Below are 20661 nucleotides of genomic sequence, written 5' to 3'. Positions count from 1 at the left end.
ACCGGCAGGTGGCCAAGGATGGGGGGGGTCACTGCCACTGCACCGCCACCCACACACACCATGGGCTCCCACCCCCCGGCTGGGTTTCTCTGCCACTTCACAGGCCCAGCGGAGGTGGGTATCTGCCACCACCAGAGCTTCCTGCCAACAGGCGTGTGCCACCACAGGCTCTGGGACCAGCTTCTGGGGCTGCACACACGGCCAGGCAGTGGGCTCAGCAGCCTGCTCCTTACTGGAAAGAGGATACTGTCGGGCTTCCCAGTCCAGCACAGGCGCACGCTGTCACACAGATCCCAGCACAGGCGCACACTGTCACACAGATCCAAGCACAGGCGCACACTGACACACAGATCCCACCCAGCACAGGCGCACACTGTCACACAGATCCCAGCCAGCACAGGCACACACTGACACACAGATCCCACCCAGCACAGGCACACACTGCCACACAGATCCCACCCAGCACAGGCGCACACTGACACACAGATCCCAGCACAGGCACACACTGACACACAGATCCCACCCAGCACAGGCGCACACTGACACACAGATCCCACCCAGCACAGGCGCACACTGACACACAGATCCCACCCAGCACAGGCGCACACTGTCACACAGATCCCACCCAGCACAGGCGCACACTGTCACACAGATCACACCCAGCACAGGCGCACACTGTCACACAGATCCCACCCAGCACAGGCACACACTGACACACAGATCCCACCCAGCACAGGCGCACACTGACACACAGATCCCACCCAGCACAGGCGCACACTGTCACACAGATCCCGCCCAGCACAGGCGCACACTGACACACAGATCCCGCCCAGCACAGGCGCACACTGTCACACAGATCCCAGCACAGGCACACACTGACACACAGATCCCGCCCAGCACAGGCGCACACTGTCACACAGATCCCGCCCAGCACAGGCACACACTGACACACAGATCCCAGCACAGGCACACACTGACACACAGATCCCACCCAGCACAGGCGCACACTGTCACACAGATCCCAGCCAGCACAGGCGCACACTGTCACACAATTCCCACCCAGCACAGGCACACACTGCCACACAGATCCCACCCAGCACAGGCGCACACTGACACACAGATCCCGCCCAGCACAGGCGCACACTGACACACAGATCCCGCCCAGCAAAGGCGAACACTGACACACAGATCCCGCCCAGCACAGGCGCACACTGACACACAGATCACACCCAGCACAGGCGCACACTGTCACACAGATCCCAGCCAGCACAGGCGCACACTGACACACAGATCCCAGCCAGCACAGGTAACACTGTCACACAATTCCCACCCAGCACAGGCAACACTGTCACACAGATCCCACCCAGCACAGGCGCACACTGACACACAGATCCCACCCAGCACAGGCGCACACTGACACACAGATCCCACCCAGCACAGGCGCACACTGACACACAGATCCCGCCCAGCACAGGCGCACACTGACACACAGATCCCGCCCAGCAAAGGCGAACACTGACACACAGATCCCGCCCAGCACAGGCGCACACTGACACACAGATCCCGCCCAGCACAGGCACACACTGTCACACAGATCCCACCCAGCACAGGCGCACACTGACACACAGATCCCAGCACAGGCACACACTGACACACAGATCCCACCCAGCACAGGCGCACACTGACACACAGATCCCACCCAGCACAGGCGCACACTGACACACAGATCCCACCCAGCACAGGCGCACACTGTCACACAGATCACACCCAGCACAGGCGCACACTGTCACACAGATCCCACCCAGCACAGGCACACACTGACACACAGATCCCACCCAGCACAGGCGCACACTGTCACACAGATCCCGCCCAGCACAGGCGCACACTGACACACAGATCCCGCCCAGCACAGGCGCACACTGTCACACAGATCCCAGCACAGGCACACACTGACACACAGATCCCGCCCAGCACAGGCGCACACTGTCACACAGATCCCGCCCAGCACAGGCGCACACTGACACACAGATCCCAGCACAGGCACACACTGACACACAGATCCCACCCAGCACAGGCGCACACTGTCACACAGATCCCAGCCAGCACAGGCGCACACTGTCACACAATTCCCACCCAGCACAGGCACACACTGCCACACAGATCCCACCCAGCACAGGCGCACACTGACACACAGATCCCGCCCAGCACAGGCGCACACTGACACACAGATCCCGCCCAGCAAAGGCGAACACTGACACACAGATCCCGCCCAGCACAGGCGCACACTGACACACAGATCACACCCAGCACAGGCGCACACTGTCACACAGATCCCAGCCAGCACAGGCGCACACTGACACACAGATCCCAGCCAGCACAGGTAACACTGTCACACAATTCCCACCCAGCACAGGCAACATTGTCACACAGATCCCACCCAGCACAGGCGCACACTGACACACAGATCCCACCCAGCACAGGCGCACACTGACACACAGATCCCACCCAGCACAGGCGCACACTGACACACAGATCCCGCCCAGCACAGGCGCACACTGACACACAGATCCCGCCCAGCAAAGGCGAACACTGACACACAGATCCCGCCCAGCACAGGCGCACACTGACACACAGATCACACCCAGCACAGGCGCACACTGTCACACAGATCCCAGCCAGCACAGGCGCACACTGACACACAGATCCCAGCCAGCACAGGTAACACTGTCACACAATTCCCACCCAGCACAGGCAACATTGTCACACAGATCCCACCCAGCACAGGCGCACACTGACACACAGATCCCACCCAGCACAGGCGCACACTGACACACAGATCCCACCCAGCACAGGCGCACACTGACACACAGATCCCGCCCAGCACAGGCGCACACTGACACACAGATCCCGCCCAGCAAAGGCGAACACTGACACACAGATCCCGCCCAGCACAGGCGCACACTGACACACAGATCCCGCCCAGCACAGGCGCACACTGTCACACAGATCCCGCCCAGCACAGGCGCACACTGACACACAGATCCCGCCCAGCACAGGCGCACACTGTCACACAGATCCCACCCAGCACAGGTGCACACTGACACACAGATCCTGCCCAGCACAGGTGCACAGTCACACAGATCCCAGCACAGGCGCACACTGACACACAGATCCCACCCAGCACAGGCGAACACTGACACACAGATCCCGCCCAGCACAGGCGCACACTGTCACACAGATCCCACCCAGCACAGGTGCACACCTGACATTCAGGTCCCACCCAGCCTGCACCTGCCACACAGATCCCGCCCAGCACAGGCGCAGACTGACACACAATTCCCACCCAGCACAGGCACACACTGACACACAGATCCCGCCCAGCACAGGCGCACACTGTCACACAGATCCCGCCCAGCACAGGCGCACACTCACAAACAGATCCCACCCAGCACAGGCGCACACTGACACACAGATCCCGCCCAGCACAGGCGCACACTGTCACACAGATCCCACCCAGCACAGGCGCACACCTGACATTCAGGTCCCAGCCCAGCCTGCACCTGCCTTGCCCGGGGACCATCTAGAGGCTGAGGACACATAGCCACCATGGGCTTGGGGACCCAGGAGAGGGCTGGCTCTGGACGAGATAGAGACGCTCACCAGGGAGCAGTGTTGGTGAGGCGCAGCTCCTGAGGCCGCTGGGCTGTGTGCAAGGCCCAGGTGTGCAGCCCTCACCTGGACACAGCCCTGCTGAGGGGAGCTGCCGGCTCCCAGGGCCATTTAGGAGGTGATGCATGGAACACACTAAAGTCCTGCAGCCCAGCCCAGCCCCAGCCGCTCGGATTGGAGACCCAGGGCCAGCCCCAGCCTGCCCGAGCCCAGGCTGTTGCAGGGCCCCAGGCTCGGGACGCTGGACGTGGAGGTGGCCAGTGGTCAGCAGGCCCAGAGGCTGGGCCCTTTCCTTTACCACCCAACACCGTCCCTCACTCTGAGACCAGAGACAGGCAGCAGTTCAAGGACCTGTTTATTCTGGGACATGTGTGGAGACTGCTGTGGGGGTATGCCCCCAGCTACCCCTGCCAGGCCAGCACACGGCCCCTCCCCCCCCCACCAATGCCCCCTGTGGCTGCACCCCCATCCCCAGGTCTGCAGGCTGGGACCCATGGGGGGCAGACAGAGTGGCTGAAGCAGGCCCCTCCTGGGGGCTCTGACCACAACTTGGCAAGACAGTCCCTGACCCCCTGCAAGGTTCTGACACGCCCCCCAGCACCCGTTTGGCAGCTCCAGGGCAGGTGGGGGTCTCAGGGGAGGGGCCTATGCAGCCAGCACTAAGGCACTGCAGATTGTTCTGGTGGTCGGCTGGGCTGTGGCTGGCGCGCAGGCAAGGAGCCCGTCCTGCCACTGGGCAGGTCACGGGCCCGGTGCAGAGGCCCTGCAGCCCGGGGAATGAGACATCTGTTCAGGACAGAATTTGCTCAGGGAGAACTGGGCATCCAAGTGAAAAGGAACCCTTCCTCACTGCGCTGCACCAGGGAGCCCCGCCCCCTCACTGCGCTGCACCAGGGAGCCCCACCCTCCTCACTATGCTGTACCACGGGGCGCCGTCCTCCCAGGCTGGGCCACAGGGGCCCCCAAGAACGGGCTGGACGTATAAAAACGGTAACAAAACCAGGGCTCTGCCCCCCAAAGATGACCCGCACCTGCAGCTCTGGGCCCTTGTCCAGTGTCTGGTGGCTGGCGGGAGGGAGAGCAGCCATGGACAGGTCCAGCCCGGAGGCCTCGGCCCCACAGGGGCCACAGCCAGCTGCCCTCCAGAGCACACCCCCGCCCTGCGAGGCGCCTGGACCCAGACCTCTCTTCCAGCTGCTCCAAGACCAGTGCACCCTTCACCAGCCAAGCCCCTTCAAGCGAGGCAGGCTGGGGTCCCTGGAAGCTGCAGAGCCCCTGGGGTGGGCTAGCCTCGGGCGGAGGAGAGGCGTGGAGGCAGGAGCAGGACCAAGGGCACCTGCTCCGTGTGGTCACACACCATCATCAGGCGCCCCCGACGGCCCCAGGCCCCCCAGCCTCCGCGCCACCCCAATGAGCGAGCGCAGCTGCACCAGCCGCAGCGGCCCCACCTCCCTGGGGTCCTGGCTCTCCAGCCACCGCAGAGCTGTCTCCAGGCCCCGGACGGCCTCCCCAGCGGTGGGCACCGAGGCTCCTCCTCCTGCTGGGTCGCCCGCCGCCGCCTCCTCCTCCCTGCCCCCCATGTCGGAGGCCAGGCCGGCCGGGGTCGCAGGGGTCGCAGGGGCCGCGGGGCCCAGCTCCTCCCTGCAGGCGTCCGGCAGGCCTCCGTCGTCGTCCAGGTGCAGCCACTGGGCCACCTCCTCGGGCGCCAGGCGCTTGTGGGCCAGCGCGGCCAGGTGCGTGAGGTCGCTGAGCGCCCGGCTGCGCTCGGCCGCCTCCTCGGCGAGGCGCGCGGGCTGCTGGCCCGGCTCGAAGGCGGCGCGCAGGCCCAGCAGCCAGCAGCGTTCGATGCTGCCCGCCTGCACCAGGTCCCACGAGAGGCCGGCCAGGTGGAGCATGTCCTTGAGCATGAAGCTGCGCGCGAAGTCCAGCGGGGAGCCGCCCGCGCAGGACACGGCCAGCCGCAGCAGCTCGCGCTGGTACAGCTGCTTGAAGGCGGCCACCACGCCCTGCTCCAGAGGCGCGGGGATGCGCGCGCGCCCGCGGCCGCGCGACAGGAACAGCACCCGCACCGCGCCGTCGGGGGTCTGCAGCGGCTCGGGCCGGCAGCGCCTGGGCGGGTCCTCGCCCTCCTCCGGGGCGGGCGCCCGGGGCGGGTGAGCCACCAGCAGCACGGCCCTCTGCTGCAGGCAGCTGCGGCGCAGGTAGCGCCGGACGCCCGGGACGAACTCCTCGAAGAACCAGCCCCGCAGCAGCGGGCGGCTGAGCCACGCGTCCGGGCTGTAGCGGTAGGAGGCCGGGAACTGGTCCCGGTTGAGGTGGCGCAGGCTGGGCGGGTCGGGCAGCTGCCCGATGACCAGCGGCTTCAGCTTGTGGCTGCCCGTGAGGTTGGCGGCCAGCAGCACAGTGACCCGGTCGCCCCCCGGGCCCGCGTCCCGCTCGGGGAGCAGCCGCCAGTAGAGGCCGGTGACGTCGGCGTTGTAGATCTGCTCGTCGCCGTAGCCGCCCTCGGCGGGGGCCGGCGGCGCGGGCGCGGGCGCGGGCGCGGGCGTGCGCGCGCCGTACAGGCGCTGGCTGGAGATGCCGTGGCGCTTCTGCCAGCGCCAGAACCAGCCGTGGCTGGCCTTGAAGGTGCTCGCGGGGCCGTGGATCTGGCGCGCGAAGGCCTCGGCCTGCGCCTGGATGGCGGGCCCCGACAGCGGCACGCCGCGGCCGCGCAGCGCCAGGAACCACGCGTACACGGCGCGGTCGATCTCCTCCTCGTTGGCCAGCCGCATCTTCTTGCGCTGCCGGCCCACCTCGCCGCCCAGCTGCTGCAGGAACCAGCGCAGCTTCGGCTCGTCCTTGAGCCAGCCGCGCAGCGTGCCGCCGGGCACGCCGAAGTCGCGGCACACGCTGGCCTGCCGCTCGCCGCCCTTGACGCGCTCGATGGCCTGCAGCTTGTCCTTGATGGAGTAGGCCTTGCGGAAGGCCATCTTCCCGGCGGCCGCGGCGGGGGCGGGGCGCGGGGCCGGGCCGGCAGGGGCGCCCGCGGGATGCATGGCAGCGGCGGCGGCGGCGGCGGCGGCGGCGGCGGCCCGGGGGCCACACGCCCGCCCGCCCGCCCGCGCCGGCCGCTCGGGGCGGGGCGCGCGGGGCGGGACCGCCGGGCCCTCCCCTTTGTCTCGCCTGCTCGGCGGCGCGCGCAAGCGCGCTGGCGCCGGCCCCGCGCCGCCGCCCCGCCCCCCGCCGGCGAGGCGCCTGCGCGTTGGCTGTGTCGCGCGTCACTCCGGGCGCGCTGGCCCGGCTGCCCCGCCCCGCCCGGACGGGCGACTCCACTGCGCCGGCGGCAGAGGGGCGTCGGGCCGGGGGCTGCCCTGCTCCCGGCCGTCGGCGTCGACCCCCTTCCCGGGAGGAGTGGCCTCGGGGCAGGCCCCGACGGGCTTCTGCCGGTGCGGTTTCGGGGAGCTTCTTGCCGAGCGCTCCGACGCGGGAAGCGCTTGCGTGAGAGCGGTGCTCCCCTGCGGCCCCGGGCCCGCGGCGCTTGGTAGCGCCCAGCGCTTCATTTCCCGTGCGCGGCCTGGGAGGTGCTCCCTTTCCGCAGCCTCCGCGCGCCCGCCGGCCTTCCCCGTTCGGTCGCCGCGTCCTTGGTTGGCGTGTGAGTACCGCAAGCCCCGGAGCGGCCGCCGGCGCTGTCGGGGGCGGGGGCCGGGGCGCGCGAGTCCCCGCATGCACGGAGGGCCTGCGGGCCGGGGCGCAGGGGGCGGGGCGCCAGGGCCACGCGGCCGGCCTGGCGGGGCTGGGGGCGCCGGTCAGCCGCCACGGTGACCTCTCTCTTCGCGTTCGCGCAACGGGCGCTCCGCAGCCGCCTCCGGGGTCTCGCTCGGGGGAGGGGGTCTGCAGCGGGCGCTTGTGCGGTTCTGTCGGAACTGGCGTCCCGGGCGGTCGCGCCGCAGGCACAGAGCTGTTGGTGTCGCCAAGCTTTGGGTGGCCCCTGCCTGACAGCCGGTGCCGACTGCAGCTTGCTGGGGAGGGGGCCACGGGTCCTCCTCGCCCACGCCGGGGTGCAGGCGCCTGTCTGTCTCGGGAAAGTGCCGCCTCATGCAGAGCTGGCGCGCGCACAGACTGCGAGCTGCGGGCCTGCTGCGTGGCGCGGAGCCCGCGGTCCACCGGGAGGCGGGAGGGGCTCCCTTCCCGGGCTGGGGGCCTGCGCTCGCTCCGTTATCTCGGGGTGCAGGACAGCACAGAGCATTCGGCCGCGACTCAGCCTCTGTTCCCGTGCTCTCGGCGAGCGAGGTGCGGGAGCCGCTCCTGGGGCCCTCGCTGGCGGGTGGGAGCTTGCAGCGTGCGTCTGCAGCAAGGTCGTGGAAGGGACGCGTGTGGTGGCCCCGCGGGTCGGGGGTGGCTCTGCGGGCTGGGCAGGCACCTGGGCTGCACCGCCGAGTGGACAAGCGCTCGCTCTGACTTTCACTAGATGGAAATAAACTGTTTAAAAGTTCGCCGAAGTGGAATCCCAGGGTTTTTTGCGCACAGGGAAGCTTCAGGGACTTAGAGAATGTGATTGAAAAAGCGGCGTGGGTTTCAGGGAGTTTAATTTCGCATCAAAAAAACCCACCCATCATTTGTAGTAAGTGCCTCTCCGGGAGTTTTCTGAAGCCTCCGGAACAGGCCCCGGCGGGCACTCACCTGCACAGGTGCTGTCCAGGGAGCACTGGCCGGTGAGGCCAGCGGTCAGGCTGCCGGCGCAGGCTGGGACTGGGCGCTGCTTTTTCAAAGCAAGGCTTATTTAAATAACAGTGGCCTGGAGCAGTCAGCGGGGCTGTGGCGGTCTGCCCCCTGTGCCGGGTGGAGCCCCAGCCACAGGATCCAGTAGCCGTGCTTTGGCGCAGGAGGCCAGTGCCTCCGTGTCCCCCTCAGCAGGCCAGATGTGGCCTGGCCAGAGGCTCCAAGCATGTTGGGGAGAGCAGGTGCCGGCTGGGCCCTCACACCAGCCACCTGCACACACACACACACACACACACACACACACCCCGGTCTTGTTTCCCCGGTGGGCCCCCGTGGCTCCGCAGGCACTGTCTCTACCTCCGGGGAGGGTGGGGGTCCATGCTTCCAGGAACAGGGCTGAGGTGACCCCTGGGCCGTTTCCCTCCGTCCTGCCCTGGTGTCCCGACTGCTTGTCTGGCAGCTGCCGTGCTACTGCCTGGCCGGTGCGGGGCTGTGGGGACCGCGGCAGGCTGTGTGTGCCTCCTTGTCCGCAGAGGAGGACCATGGCCTCCCAGCGCAAGGGCCTGCCCTGACCTGGGCTCCGGGGTGGGCTCAGGTGCACGCGGGTGTCGGTGGAGAGCCCTGTGCCTGGGTGGGTGGGGGCGGCGACCCCCAGGGCGCCCTGGTTGCTCAGCACGGCACTGGATCCTGTGGCCTTTGCAGAGCCGCCTGGCTTTGTGAGGAGGCTCTCGCCAAGTGCAGTACGAGACCTGGTGTCTGCGGCTGCCAGGCAGTCGGTGTGCGAGACTCTGCCGGCCCTTGGCAGCTCCAGGGCACCTGTGGGCCTGGCTCACCTTGCCCCAGGTCGCCCGGGAGTTGGGTGAAGGCAGCTCAGGGATCCCTGCTTGTCCCCCAAGGCCTTCCCGGGCACCAGTCGACAGGAGCCACACCGCCTTAAGCAGGTGGGCTTGCTGGCCACCTGGTCCTGCCCGGCGCTCGCCATTCCTCTCCCTCTGGACAAGCAGCACCGGAAGGCCGGCCCTGGCCTGTCGCTGCGTGTGGCTTGTGGCCTTCCTGATGCCTCTAACTTGCTGCTTTTCCTTCATGCTGTCGTAGGAGGTCACAGCGAAAGTAAGTACCCACCTGCCAGGGCCCTGCTCCCTCCTCCAGCCAGACGGCCCGGCGGCCAGGGCCGGCCACCTCGTCCACACATGCGGCCCCAGCCAATGCTGGGCAGGACCTCGTGGTCCCCTGTGTGCCAGGTGGCCTGGCGGAGCGCCCGTCTCTCCGGCCCTGACCCCTGGCGGTGGGCATCTTGGAAGCAGCTGCCTTCCCTGGGTGACGCCCCCTCTGCAGGGGGCGCTGGGGACCAGGTGTGAGGTCACAGGGAGGTCTGGCCCAGCTGGTGCCAGGGGGCCCTGGCTGGGGGTGGGAGGGCCTGTGGGACAGTGGGTGATGTCACAATGCCTGCCGCCTGGGCCCTGCTCCCACTCCTACCCCGCCCTGCCTCTGTCCCACCAGCCTAGCCTTGGTAAGTGCTGCCCTGGCCTGGCGGGGGGGCAGCTCCGTGCTGACCCAGAGGCTGGGCCATCCCAAAGGCCCTCTGTATTTGTGGGGGTTAGGCGGCCAGGCCCCCCTAGCCACTGGGCTGAGCTGTAGGAGGGGGGATAAGTCCTCAGCTAAGGTCAGTGGTGAGAAAGGTCTGCTGTCCCTGGGTGAGGGCCCGGTGGTGTGGGTGCACCTGCTGAGTGGGGGTCCCCTCCTGAGTCAGCTCCCGGGTTTCGGTGGGCAGGACCCAGGGTGCCGTCAGGACAGAATCCAGACAGAGCTGTCCTTGGGGACCAGCAGTGAGTGAGCTCAGGGCTCTCATAGAGGCTGGGGGCTCGCCCTGGGTGCTGCTTGGTGTCTGGCCAAGGCACCCCTCCTGTAGCACCACCCTGGTCCCTGGGGCAGGGGCAGGGCCGTGTCCTGTGTGGCCAGTGCGGCTCAGCTCATGCTGCCGGTCTCGCTTGTGGCCCACAGACACTTAGAGTTGCCTGGCGCTTGAGGGGACGTTGCTCGGCGGGCTTGTCCCCAGCCAGGGCAGCGAGCCCTGCCTCCCCGCGTCCCGGGGCTCCCAGGTTCCACAGGCACGGGCTGGCCGGCTGCTGCCCTGTGCTGGCCGTGGCCAGCCTCCCCTCCCCCAGCTCTGCAGCTGTGCTGGAGGGCACTGTCTGCGGTTGTGTCCGAGCCCCTCCTGTGGGGGGCGGGGAGCTGGGGTGTCAGCCCTGCGCCCGGCTGCGCACGGGGCTGCCTGCCCTGCCCGTCCGCGGGAGGCCGCGCCGGCGCGCCACAACTCCTCCTTGTGCTTGCTTTTTAACGCTGCCCCGGAAGATGAGGAGCGGCAAGGCCTCCTGTGCGCTGGAGACCGTCTGGGAGGACAAGCACAAGTATGAGGGAGCCGAGCGGCGCTGCTGTGAGCGCGAGGCCGCCCAGCACCCCCCGGCCGAGGCGCCAGCCATGAACGGGCCCGGCCAGGCGGGCGGCGAGGACGCCGACGAGGCAGAGGCCCCCGACGCCGGCGGCAGGCCTGAGCCCAGGACGAGCCGCGACGGCCAGAAGCCGCTGCAGAAGAAGAGGAAGCGCTCCCCCAAGGGCTGGCTCGGCCAGGCAGACCTGGCCCTCGTGGGCCTCTCGGCTGACCACGTGTGGCTGGACAAGCCGCTCTTCGACCAGGCAGAGACCTCCTACCGCCAGCGGCTGGCCGACGCGGCCGCTCAGGCCACTCAGCTGCCTGCGCTGGCCCTGCGGGGGCCCTGTGCCCACGGGAGCCTGGTGGCCTGCCACCATGTGACCTGGGGGGTCTGGGTCAACAAGTCTTCCTTCGACCAGGCTGAGCGGGCCTTCGTGGAGTGGTCGCAGGCCCTCCTGCTGGCTGCAGAGGGCAGCCGCGGCCAGGAGGCCCCCGACCTGGCCCTGGCTCGCCAGCCCGCTCTGGGCAGCCTGCAGGCCATGGTGCGGGAGGTGTGGCTGGAGAAGCCGCGCTACGACGCAGCTGAAAGGGGCTTCTATGAGGCCCAGTTTGACGGCCACCCTCCCGGGAAGGTGCGCCTGCAGGAGCGAGCCAGCCAGGCCGAGGGCGCCCGGCGTGGTCGCAGGGACCGGCGCGGCCGCAACGCCCTGGGAAGCAAGCGGCCTGGGTCTCGGCGGGCTGACGGGGAGGCCCCCTCGGCCTTGCCCTACTGGTACTTCCTGCACAAGGATGCAGAGGCCCCCTGGCTCAGCAAGCCTGCCTACGACAGCGCCGAGTGCCGCCACCACGCCGCCGAGGCCCTGCGCATGGCCTGGCGGCTCGAAGCCGCCTCCCTGGCTCACCGGCCTGGGCCCCGCTCAGGCCCGTCCATGTCCAGCCTGAGACCCAAGTAGGAGAAACCAGCTGGGCGGGGCCTGGCCTGGGTTGTGGGCACAGGGACCACCACAGTCCCTCCCCCGGTGGACCCAGCCAAGTTGAAAGCAGCGGTGGGCTGGGCGAGGTGGTGCTGTGTCCTTGGGTCCAGGGTCGACCTGGGGGTGGGGGTGGGGGTCATCCAGGAGTGACTCCCTCCACCCTGGCTGGGCAGGGGGAGCCCCTGGGATGAGACGCAGGCCCTGCCTGGCGTCCTGTCCACGCCCAGCTCACCTGGTCTCCCGTAGCCACCTTTGAGGTAAGGTGGGCATCTCAGATCCCAGGGGATAGGCGAGTTGGGGGCCAAGAGGGGCCCTGCTCCAGGGCGGGGAATGCGGCCCGGCCGCTGTCTTTGGAGGCCTGAAGCAGGCTGGAGCCTGGCCAGATGGGCCGGGGTCTGGGTAGGGGTGCTGCCTGGTGGGGGGGCTGAGTTTGCTGGTTTCAGAAGGTGGCTTTGATTTGGGGTGGGAATGCTGCCCACGCCCCTGACGGCTTCCTGGTGAGGGGCCCGTGGCCCTGGGAGTTGGTGGCAGGGTGGGAGGGGTCCGTTCTCACTGCGCTGGGCGGGGCGGTGGGCTGTACGGGGTGGGGCAGATGGTAACGGCTGCAGGAAGGATTCTGGCCTCGCCGAATGTGCTTTGCGTGGGGGGGGGCTGTGCATGTGCACACACGTGTGTGGGTGGTGTGCAGGCACAGTGGACTCTCCCCAGGCCAGGGGTCTGACAGGACGTCCAGCTGCAGCTGGACGGGGAGGGGCATCCCAGGGGCTCTGAGGCAGCGCTGGCCAGTCCTCCGCTTGTGGGGAGGGTGGGGCTGCGGACGGTCCAGGCCCCTCACCCTAGCCGCGTTGACCCGGCCCCCTCCCCCCAGCAGGAAGATGACGACGAACTTCCTAGTGCACGAGAAGATCTGGTTCGACAAGTTCAAGTATGACGACGCAGAGCGGAGCTTCTATGAGCGCATGAACGGGCCCGTGGCCGGCCCCTCCCGCCAGGTGAGCTGGGAGGGGTCTCCGCAAGGGTGGCCTTGGCTGGCTCGTGGGTGCGGGGCCAGCGCAGCTCTGCAGGCTTCTGGGGCCGCGGCCTGGGGCACCTCTGCTTTTCACGGTCCTGAGCTGTCACTGTGCTGTCTGTGAGGGTTCTTGGGGTTTTTGGTTTTTTAATGAAGAAACTTTTAATGAAAAAGAAAGACTGGTGTCTCTGCCCTGCCCGCAGGAGAATGGCGCCAGCGTGATCCTGCGCGACATTGCGAGAGCCAGAGAGAACATCCAGAAATCGCTGGCCGGAGTGAGTACGCACAGCCCGCGCCCTTGGGCTCAGGCTCGGCCACGGCCACACAGTGTGCAGTGCGGGCCATGCTGGGTCTCCCCAGGCCTCACCTCCGAGTTCTCTCCCGGCCTGCCCTTGCTGCTCGCTGGCCCGGCCCGGGGGGCGGTGTTGTGCTGAGCGCTCGCCGGGCCTGCCCTTGCTGCTTGCCGCTGGGCCTCCCTCCGGCCTTGCTCCCCGTGTCACAGGTGCCCGCGTCAGCCGGCGCCATCTTGGATCGGAGGCCCCGAGGGGCTCGCCGCCCTGCCCAGCCTCCACATCCTGGGCAGGGTGGGCAGTGCAGGGGGCTGGCTGCGCCCGAGGTGGGCGGGGTCTTGGTTTGCTCCTGGCTGTCTCAGGCTAACTGCTGAGAACTCACACGTGCCGGCACAGTTGTCAGGCCCCAAGCTGGGAAGGGCTCTCACGGGACAGGCCCAGGAGAGCCGGCCGCCCCGCCTGTGCAGGTCCCTCAGCCTGGGCCCCGTGGGCAGTCTCATCACACCAGCTCTGCTGTCCACACATCCCTCTGACCGCACCCCGGCCGCCACTCACTGTCACTCAGCCCACCCGACCACCTGGGGTCCCGGCCCTACCCCTTCCGCCACAGGTGCGGGTCACAGGATCTGGGCTTGGGACACTGGCACCTTGGGGGCTTTTTTTTTTTTTTTTTAAGATCGATTTATTTGAAGGCAGACACAGAGATCTTCCAGCTCACTGCTGGTGCACTCCCTAGATGGGCAACGGCCAGGGCTGGGCCAGGCTGAAGCCGGGAGCCTCTTCTGGGTCTGAGGAGTGGGCCTGGGCAGAGCCGGGCCACCGCAGCGAGCGTCTGCCCCAGGTCGCAGCCGGGGCCGGCGGGGGGCGGCGGGGGGCCTGCGGGAACGCTCCTCCCTGCCTGCTGTGTGGACAGGAGTTGGCTCCCGTGGCTCCCGCACCCAGGCTGTGCATCCGTGGGCACGGGGAGCCGTTAGGTCATGTGGCCGTGCCCCCAGAAGCTGTGCCTGTGCCACCCCTGCTGCAGCAGAGCCCCAGCCGAGGGGCTGCCTGGTCTCGGGGCTGACCCGTGAGAGCGAAGTGGGTCCTGGCGTTCGCTGCCGGCGGAGCTGACTCACGTCTTAGTCCCAGGCGATTTCAGAGCCGGCGGGGCACACGGCGTGGGGCTGGGCACCTCCCGGGTGGCTCCGGCCGCACCTGGGTCAGTGCTCTTGGTGAAAACTCTTCCTTCGCTGCCTGAAGTTAGATAGAGCGTCCCCACTCGTTCACTCCCCGCGTGTGCACCACGCCGGGCTGGGCCGGGCTGAAGCCAGGAGCCAGGTACCCGATCAGGTCTCCCAGGAGCCAACCCCTGAGCCCTCGGTGCTGCCTGGCCTGCAGGAGCCAGGAGCCGGGGTCGGCCCCCGGCGCTGCGTGGGACCCAGGCATCTTGACCGCCAGCTCAGATGCCCACCCGTCCCGTCCGGAAGCCGGCACCTGTCGGCAGCAGGCTCCGGGAGTCTGCAGCCTTCTCTGACTTCGTCCTCTCTCCCTTGTGGTCCAAGCTGGCACCGTTTCCGCCCACACGCAATTCTGAGAACCCGGGGTCTCCCTGGCATAGGACGGCTGAGAGGCCCCTGGGTGACCTGTGGTCTCCGAGACTGGTTGGCTGTGAAACAGTCAAGGGGGACAGCTCCACTCCCTGGCTGACTCCCCACGTGGCTGCAGCGGCCGGGGCTGAGCCAGGCCAGAGCCAGGGGCTCCCTCCGGGCTTCACGTGGGTTCCGGCGTTTGAGCACCTGGGCCATCTTGCGCTGCCTCTCCCAGGCCATCAGCAGGGAGCTGGCTCAGAAGTGGAGCAGGTTGGACGCTGGGACGCTGGCGTCACAGATGGTGGCTTACCCCGCTGTGCCACAGCGCAGCCCGCCCAGCCCGCGAGGCCCGAGGGTCACTGGGATGGTGTTTCTCGCCTGCCAGCAGCTCCACACTGGCATGGCCTTAACATCCGAATTTCTGCCAATAACTGAAGGAGGCACTCAGCGCATCGCCTTTCCTCACTGGTGGCGACAGCCCCAGTGGCAGGGACCTGCAGCGCCGCCCCGACAGCGCACTGTGGCTGCCAGCCGCGGCCGCCGGCCCTCACAGCAGCCTCTGCTCTCCCTGCCCGTGGTGGGGGCCCCCAGGTGACACAGGCCCGGGTCCCTTCTGCCACGTGAGGCGGCACGTCCGTAGGCTGTGGGGTTCTGGTGCGGACTCCTCTGCCTGCCTCCCGGGCCAGGGGCCGGCACCCACGGTGGCCCCACCTGCTCTTGCCTGGGGCCTGCTGTCTCCCCACCAGACCCAGCCGCCGTGAGCAGGGGTCACACACAGACTCGCACCCTGGCCGGGCAGGGACCGCTGCAGATCCTGGTACCCGAGACGTCATTAGGACTAGGGACTGGTTTGCTGCGCGGTTCTAACAAAGCACCACAGACTGGGGCCTAAACAACAGAAATGTGTGTACTGGGGCGGGGGGGGGGGGGGGCTGTCCTCTGAGGCCTCCCCCTGGGCTCCTCACCTCGCTGCCTCTGTCAAATCTCGCACCCTGTTCGTGAGCTCAGACGCACAGCATTCAACCTGGGCTGTGCCTGCTGCCCCCCACGCCCCAGCTGCTGCACGCTCCCTCTGGCCGGGCCTGGTGTGGCTCTGAGGGTCCTTCCTCCTGCCTTGCAGAGCTCGGGCCCAGGGGCCTCCAGCGGGCCTGGCGGGGACCACAGCGAGCTCGCCGTCCGCATCGCCAGCCTGGAAGTGGAGAACCAAAACCTGCGAGGCGGTGAGGCTCGGGCCTGGGGGGTGCCGCCCCGCCCGCCTGCCCCTGCCCACTGACCGGCACCCCTTGTCCTGCAGTGGTGCAGGATCTGCAGCGAGCCGTCTCCAAGCTGGAGGCCCGGCTGAGCGCACTGGAGAAGAGCTCGCCCACCCACCGGGCCTCAGCCCCACAGACCCAGGTGAGCGCCGCCGCCCACAGCGGGCTGGCGCGGCCCCGTCTGCCACTCTTCCACCCAGCAGAGGGGCCGCGCCGGGCCGGCCTCAGCTTCCCCCTCCCCCCACGGCAGCACGTGTCTCCCATGCGCCAAGTGGAGCCCCCGGCCAAGAAGGCGGCCGCCCCGGCAGAGGATGATGAGGACGATGACATCGACCTGTTTGGCAGTGACGAGGAAGAGGACAAGGAGGCGGCGCGGCTGCGGGAGGAGCGGCTGCGGCAGTACGCCGAGAAGAAGGCCAGGAAGCCCGCGCTGGTGGCCAAGTCCTCCATCCTCCTAGACGTCAAACCCGTGAGCAGCGGCCGGGAGGGCTTCGGGAAGGCCGGGCCAGCCCCTCTGCCGCCTGGCGGGGTTTCACGGTCACGAGTAGGAACCCTGGGCTAGGAGCGAGGCTTGCTGCCCCGGCCCCTGGCCGGTGCGGCCAGCTGTGGTCCCACTGTGCCCAGGCGCTGGGAGGCAGCAGGCTGTGTCCTCAGAGTGGGCCCCGGGGAGGCCTCGGAGGGTGGCCGACTCCAGCAGCCTCCCCCCCGCTCCCGCAGTGGGACGACGAGACCGACATGGCCCGGCTGGAGGCCTGCGTGCGCTCGGTCCAGCTGGACGGGCTGGTCTGGGGGGCCTCCAAGCTGGTGCCTGTGGGCTACGGCATCCGCAAGCTGCAGATCCAGTGTGTGGTGGAGGACGACAAGGTGGGCACCGACCTGCTGGAGGAAGAGATCACCAAGTTCGAGGAGCACGTGAGTGCCGGGCGGGTGGGCGGGCAGGGCCGGCTCCCCCCCCCCCCAGGAGCCGCCCCGCCCTGACCGCCGCCCCTGCCTGTCCCCAGGTGCAGAGTGTGGACATTGCAGCGTTCAACAAGATCTGACGTGGGGGGCCCTCCAGTGATTAAAGACAGATTCTGGCACTCTGGCTCCTGTCCTGTCATTCCGTGGCGTGTCCTGCCAGGCCTCTGCTGTCCCCTCGCCGCCTCCCCACAGCTGGCAGGGCCCCGCCTCTGCCCCCTGCCCGTGACTGCGTCCAAGCTGGTGGAGTCCAAGACCAGATCTAGCCAGCCCTTGTCTCCTGGCCCCGCGGGAGCTGCGGCTGTGGGCGGGGAGGTGCCTGGGGCCCCCTGCCATCACGTGGCCCGGGCCTGAGCCCTCTGCAGGGCCCCCAGGATGCAGTCCACGCTGTGTCCTTAGTGCTGGAGCCCTGGAAACAAGGCCCTTCCCTGGCAGGGACCCGGCCCCCCGCCTGTGCGGCCAGCTGTGGTCCCACTGTGCCCATGGCCGCTCACCTAGGTTGGCATTTCGGTGATTGTGGAGTGAGTGACCCCAGGAGCCCTAGCCAGCCTCAGGGGGACAAACGGCCCCCCAGCATTTCCCACGGGGCCTGGAGTGCGCGACCCCGCCAAGGCCACCACCCTGGGCCAGTGGCCCGAAGAACCTATAGTGCCATCTGTGGTGGCCAAATGCCACTCACAACTTCCTGGGCGCGGTGTGTCCCGAGGCCCAGCCCCTTCCCGCCCCTTGGGGAACCTGTGCCGGCTGCTCCACCCCTCGCCCGAAAGGGCGGTAGGTCGCTCCCAGGTGTCTCGTCTTGGGAGTCCCCGTGGCTTTGGGTCCGCGGAGCGCGCGATTGGCCCGGGCGCGTCACGCGGCGCCGGGGCGGGGCCGGGCGGCCTGAGGGCAGCGGGGCGACATGGCCGCCGAGGGGGACCTGGAGGCGCTGGCCGCCGCGCGGCCGCTGCTCACGGACCTCTACCAGGTCACCATGGCGCTGGGCTACTGGCGCGCGGGCCGGGCGCGCGACGCCGCCGAGTTCGAGCTCTTCTTCCGCCGCTGCCCCTTCGGCGGCGCCTTCGCGCTGTTCGCGGGGCTGCGCGACTGCGTGCGCTTGCTGCGCGCCTTCCGCCTGCGGGACGCAGGTACCCGCCGCGGCCCGAGCTCCCGCGCCGCGCGCCCCTCGCGTCCCCGCGTCCCCCGCCCACCGCGTCGGCGCCTTGTCGCCCGCAGACGTGCGCTTCCTGGCCTCGGCGCTGCCCCCAGACACGGACCCCGCGTTCTTCGAGCACCTTCGGGCCCTCGATTGCTCCGGGGTGACGGTGCGGGCCCTGCCCGAGGGCTCCCTCGCCTTCCCGGGCGTGAGTGCGGGGCCAGAGGGCGGAGGAGGCGACCCTGAGTTGGGGGGGGGGGTGGCGCGCGCAGCTGACGGGCTCCCCGCAGGTGCCGCTGCTGCGGGTGTCTGGGCCGCTCTTGGTGGTGCAGCTGTTGGAGACGCCGCTCCTCTACCTGGTGGGCTACGCCAGGTGGGGCCCCCGGAAGCGCGAGGGTCCTGCCGCTCCTGCTTTGCAGGGCCTGGGGGAGGTGGGGCTCCGGGGCTTGGAACTGCCCACCTGGGTGGCTTCCTGGGTTGCCTGACCCCGGCTCCCTGCAGCCTCGTGGCCACCAGTGCTGCACGGCTTCGGCTGATCGCAGGACCAGAGAAGCGGCTGATGGAGATGGGTCTGCGGCGGGCTCAGGGCCCAGACGGCGGCCTCACGGCCTCCACCTACAGCTACCTGGGCGGTGAGAGCCCCAGGAGAGAGAGGGCAGCAGTGGCTGGGGAGGGAGGCGGCCCCCCAACCCCACCCAACTCCCTGCCCAGGTTTCGACAGCAGCAGCAATGTGCTTGCCGGACAGCTGCGGGGGGTGCCCGTGACCGGGACCCTGGCCCACTCGTTCGTCACCTCCTTTGCGGGCAATGAGGTGCCCCCTGACCCGGTCAGTCGCCTTCCCAATCGCAGTGCAAACCCCGAGGGCGGCCTATGCCCCGGGAGGGCTGGGCCAGGCCCAGCTGTGCGCGCAGTGGCTGCCGCCTGGACAGGGGCCAGGACTGTTCGGGGAGCTGGCACCTTTGCCCTCCAGCTGGAGCGGGCAGGGCCCATCCCGCCTTGACCACCTCTCTACAGATGTTGGCCCCAGCTGCTGGGGAGGGACCTGGGGTGGACCTGGCTGCCCGTGCGGAGGTGTGGCTGGCGCGTGTGTGCGCCCACCTGGAGCTGGGGGTGCAGGAGCCGCACCCCGGGGAGCGAGCCGCCTTCGTGGCCTACGCCCTGGCCTTTCCCCGGGCCTTCCAGGGCCTGCTGGACTCCTACAGCGTGCGGAGGTGAGCCACAGACCCTGCCCCCAGGGTGGGCTCGGCTGGGCAGCTGCAGCCCCCCAGCCTCTCGTCTGTGCCTGCAGGAGCGGCCTCCCCAACTTCCTGGCGGTTGCCCTGGCCCTGGGGGAGCTGGGCTACCGGGCAGTGGGAGTGAGGCTGGACAGCGGTGACCTCCTTCAGCAGGCCCGGGAGGTCCGTGGGGTCCTGCGGACCACTGCCGCTCAGTGAGTGCCCCCCACCAGGGCTCGGGGCTGCTGGGAGACCCCCTGGGGAGCTGGGCTGGGCGGGCGGGGCAGGGAGGGACCCTGGTGGAGAGGAGCGTGGGTGAGGCCGGGGAGGGGGGTCAGGGTCACTCAGGAGCTGCGCCGTCTCCCGCGCTGCAGTTTCCAGGTGCCCTGGCTGGAGCGGCTGTGCATCACAGTCAGTAACAACGTCGACGAGGAGGAGCTGGCCCGGCTGGCCCAGGAGGTGGGTGCGGGGGGCGTAGGCACAGGGGGGCCCCGCCTGGGTCCTGGCGGGCCTCAGTGTCACCCCGCCTCTCCCAGGGCAGTGAGGTAAACGTCATCGGCATCGGCACCAGCGTGGTCACCTGCCCCCGACAGCCTTCCCTGGGCTGCGTCTACAAGGTGGGGCCGGCGGCCGGCGGGCGGGGGGTGGTGGGGTCTGGGCCCAGCCGTCGTCGCAGCAGCCTGTCCCTGCAGCTGGTGTCCGTGGGGGGCCAGCCTCGAATGAAGCTCACGGAGGACCCTGAGAAGCAGACGCTGCCGGGCAGCAAGACTGCCTTCCGGCTCCTGGGTGCTGACGGTGAGCCCCCTCCCACCCTCCATGTCCCCCTTAAGAGCCCTGAGCCCCCCTCACCATGTCGCTCTCGCCCCTCACACACCCAGGGGCCCTGCTGTCGGACGTGCTGCAGTTGGCCGAAGAGCCGCCGCCCCAGGCTGGGCAGGAGCTGAGGGTGTGGCCTCGAGGGGCCCGGGAGCCCTGCACGGTGACACCAGCCCAGGTGGAGCCACTGCTGCAACTCTGGGTGCAGAAGGGACAGGTGACTGCCCCCCCGCCCCCCGAGCTCAGCCGAGCCGCACCGGAGCCGGCCCCTGACCCTGCCCTTCCTGCAGCTGTGCCAGCCGCTGCCGTCCCTGGCCGAGTCGCGAGCTTTCGCCCAGCTGTCCCTGAGCCGCCTTGGCCCGGCACACAGGCGGCTGCACGGCCCTGAGCTGTACCAGGTGGGCCGAGGGCCGTGGGTTGCGGCCTCCCTGTATGCCCTCCGCCCCACAGCCAGCCACAGCCTCTCCTCCCCTCCTGCAGGTGGCGCTGTCCGAAAAGCTTCAGGCCCTGGTGGACAGTCTGAGCGCCAGGGGCTCCCCGTGAAAGTCGGAGGCGAGGGGGATTTCTGGAAACAGCACGATCGCTCGCTGGCCCCCACGTGTCCCGTGTCATTTGTTCTCCCAGCCGCCGCACACTCGTCCCCCCC

At 69.0% G+C, this 20661-nt stretch overlaps 3 protein-coding genes across 9 annotated transcripts; 2 read left to right on the top strand and 1 right to left on the bottom strand.

Annotated features, from left to right (window-relative positions):
* Positions 1–4007: 4007 nt before the first annotated feature.
* TIGD5 (tigger transposable element derived 5) lies at positions 4008–6766 on the bottom strand. Its single transcript, XM_051841775.2, has one exon. It carries the CDS (start codon positions 6705–6707, stop codon positions 5019–5021), a length of 1689 nt encoding a protein of 562 aa, XP_051697735.2. The 5' UTR covers positions 6708–6766; the 3' UTR covers positions 4008–5018.
* A 193-nt stretch (positions 6767–6959) lies between these two features.
* Positions 6960–16974, top strand: EEF1D (eukaryotic translation elongation factor 1 delta). 4 transcript variants are annotated; one of them, XM_051841721.2, is made up of 9 exons: positions 9736–9880; positions 10723–11750; positions 12647–12767; positions 12988–13059; positions 15763–15862; positions 15937–16037; positions 16146–16364; positions 16613–16807; positions 16897–16974. In XM_051841721.2, exons 2-9 carry the CDS (start codon positions 10723–10725, stop codon positions 16933–16935), a joined length of 1875 nt encoding a protein of 624 aa, XP_051697681.2. In that variant the 5' UTR covers positions 9736–9880; the 3' UTR covers positions 16936–16974.
* A 723-nt stretch (positions 16975–17697) lies between these two features.
* Positions 17698–20612, top strand: NAPRT (nicotinate phosphoribosyltransferase). Of its 4 annotated transcripts, none has more exons than XM_051841777.2 (13): positions 17698–17976; positions 18065–18192; positions 18275–18357; positions 18486–18616; positions 18696–18811; positions 19000–19196; positions 19274–19414; positions 19574–19658; positions 19736–19816; positions 19892–19994; positions 20078–20193; positions 20306–20413; positions 20496–20612. In XM_051841777.2, the coding sequence occupies exons 1-13, from the start codon at positions 17751–17753 to the stop codon at positions 20556–20558; spliced, it is 1578 nt and encodes a 525-aa protein (XP_051697737.2). In that variant the 5' UTR covers positions 17698–17750; the 3' UTR covers positions 20559–20612. The 4 variants fall into 4 exon arrangements, with proteins under 4 accessions (XP_051697737.2, XP_051697736.2, XP_069931692.1 ...); XM_051841776.2 differs by having other exon boundaries at positions 20078–20232; XM_070075591.1 differs by lacking the exon at positions 18275–18357 and having other exon boundaries at positions 17721–17976; positions 20078–20232.
* Positions 20613–20661: the final 49 nt, after the last annotated feature.

Source organism: Oryctolagus cuniculus, chromosome 6, assembly GCF_964237555.1.
Source record: "Oryctolagus cuniculus chromosome 6, mOryCun1.1, whole genome shotgun sequence".
In the NCBI taxonomy this organism is placed as follows: Eukaryota; Metazoa; Chordata; class Mammalia; order Lagomorpha; family Leporidae; genus Oryctolagus; species Oryctolagus cuniculus.
The sequence above is the reverse complement of the archived record's forward strand: the minus strand, read 5'-3'. Positions and strand labels throughout refer to the sequence as shown.